We start from the raw sequence: 1,593 nt of genomic DNA, 5'->3' as shown, positions 1-1,593 counted from the left end.
CACAGAATGCTTATTTGCGACAGAGAGAGAGAAAGAGAGAAAGAGAGAGAGAGAAAGAAAGAGAAAGAAAGAGAGAGAGAGAGAAAGAGAGAGAGACGGAGAGAGAGAAAGAGAGAGAGAGAACCAGAGAAAGAGAGGAATATCTTAAAGTACTACTCACCATCTGTGCCGAGTTCTTGGGCTTTGGTTTGATGTCTTTGATCTTTTCGCCGGCTGAGGGAGACAGAGACCAGAGGGCATCAGTTACACATGGGGAGACAATATTATTATTATGGTGGTACAGGAGTGTGTGTGTCTCCTAGTATGATTACTGTCAGTTTTGATTGGATTAAAGAAAATATTAATTCCAAAAATGGAACAATTTAAGATTGATAAAAATAAGTACACTTGTCGATCTTCAAAATGACTTAACTACCCTAACAGTGCTGAACGTGGTATATACCTCACACAATACCATGCCGTACGGTACCGTACCCTACTCACAGAATCAGACAGACAGACAGACAGACAGACAGACAGACAGACAGGCAGAGAGAGATAGATCGATAGAGAGAGAGAGAGAGAGAGAGAGAGAGAGAGAGAGGGGGAGAGAGAGAAAGAAAGAAAGAAAGAGAGAGAGAGAGAGAGAGAGGAGGGTAGAGATGGGAAGAGAGGTGAGAGGGAGAGGGGGTCTGGAGAGGATTATAGAGAGAGAGAGACAGACAGACAGACAGACAGACAGACAGACAGACAGACAGACAGACAGACAGACAGACAGACAGACAAAACAGGACCTAACAGTATCGTTTACCACAAATTCTAACCCCGTGTCAAAATCTCAGAACAACATACTCTAATTTCTAGATGACGTCATTCATTTTTACGAGAAAGGCGAACCAAATCGTCTCCAACAATCGCAACTCTCCTTAGAAAAACAAAATAAAACAAGAAAACAAAACAAATAAAAAACAAAAAACAAACTCATACATAATTAGGAAAACAGATTTATTTCGAGACAACCAAATATTATTTTCGTGGAACACAATCATGTCCCGTCCTTCATAGAACGGCGTAAAACAAGGCTGGAACACAGGAGAGCATGATTCATGAGTTGGAAAAGATTTACGCCACGATTAAACCAAACAGACAGCTATCTCCCTGACGCCCGAAAGCGGAACAAATGAATCCCCGAGGAAGAAAATATAGAATAATACCCATTAAATAGGCTCATCTCATGTCCCTCATTTTTATTGTTGTTGTTGTCTTTTTCGAATGTTTATTGTGAGCATTTTCATGAAGATTTGTGGTTTCAGATATGTATGTGTTTGAAAAAAAATATGATGTCTTGTCAGTGTTCATGTATTTGTTGTTGCTGTTTTTTTTGGGTTTTTTTCTAGATTGTGTATTTTTTGTGCGAGTGTGAATTTTGGGTTGGGTTTTTTCCCTTTCTAGTCTTGTTTGTATTGTTTTTCTTTCTTAGTTGTGCATTTTTTTCTCTTATTGTTTTTGTGTTTTGTGTTATTTTTGAGGTCTTATGGGGGGATTAGGGTGGGGTGGGAGTGACAGAGAGAGGGAGTGCCAGAGAGAGGGAGCAAGAGAGAGGAAAAGAGAGAG

General features: G+C 39.9%; 2 protein-coding genes across 2 annotated transcripts in view; one reads left to right on the top strand and one right to left on the bottom strand.

Annotated features, from left to right (window-relative positions):
• The window catches only part of LOC101851219 (putative uncharacterized protein DDB_G0271606), a 40,979-nt gene extending 40,495 nt beyond the window's left edge, over positions 1–484 (bottom strand). The window contains exon 1 of the mRNA XM_013087528.2: positions 161–484. Within this exon, the coding sequence (XP_012942982.1) occupies positions 161–163 (3 nt within the window). The 5' untranslated portion in view covers positions 164–484. The remainder of the gene's footprint in view (positions 1–160) is intronic.
• Positions 1–1,593, top strand: part of LOC101849793 (neural cell adhesion molecule 1-B) — a 26,842-nt gene that overhangs the window by 9,177 nt on the left and 16,072 nt on the right. The window lies entirely within an intron of this gene.

Source organism: Aplysia californica, unplaced genomic scaffold, assembly GCF_000002075.1.
Source record: "Aplysia californica isolate F4 #8 unplaced genomic scaffold, AplCal3.0 scaffold00599, whole genome shotgun sequence".
NCBI lineage: Eukaryota > Metazoa > Mollusca > Gastropoda > Aplysiida > Aplysiidae > Aplysia > Aplysia californica.
The sequence above is the reverse complement of the archived record's forward strand: the minus strand, read 5'-3'. Positions and strand labels throughout refer to the sequence as shown.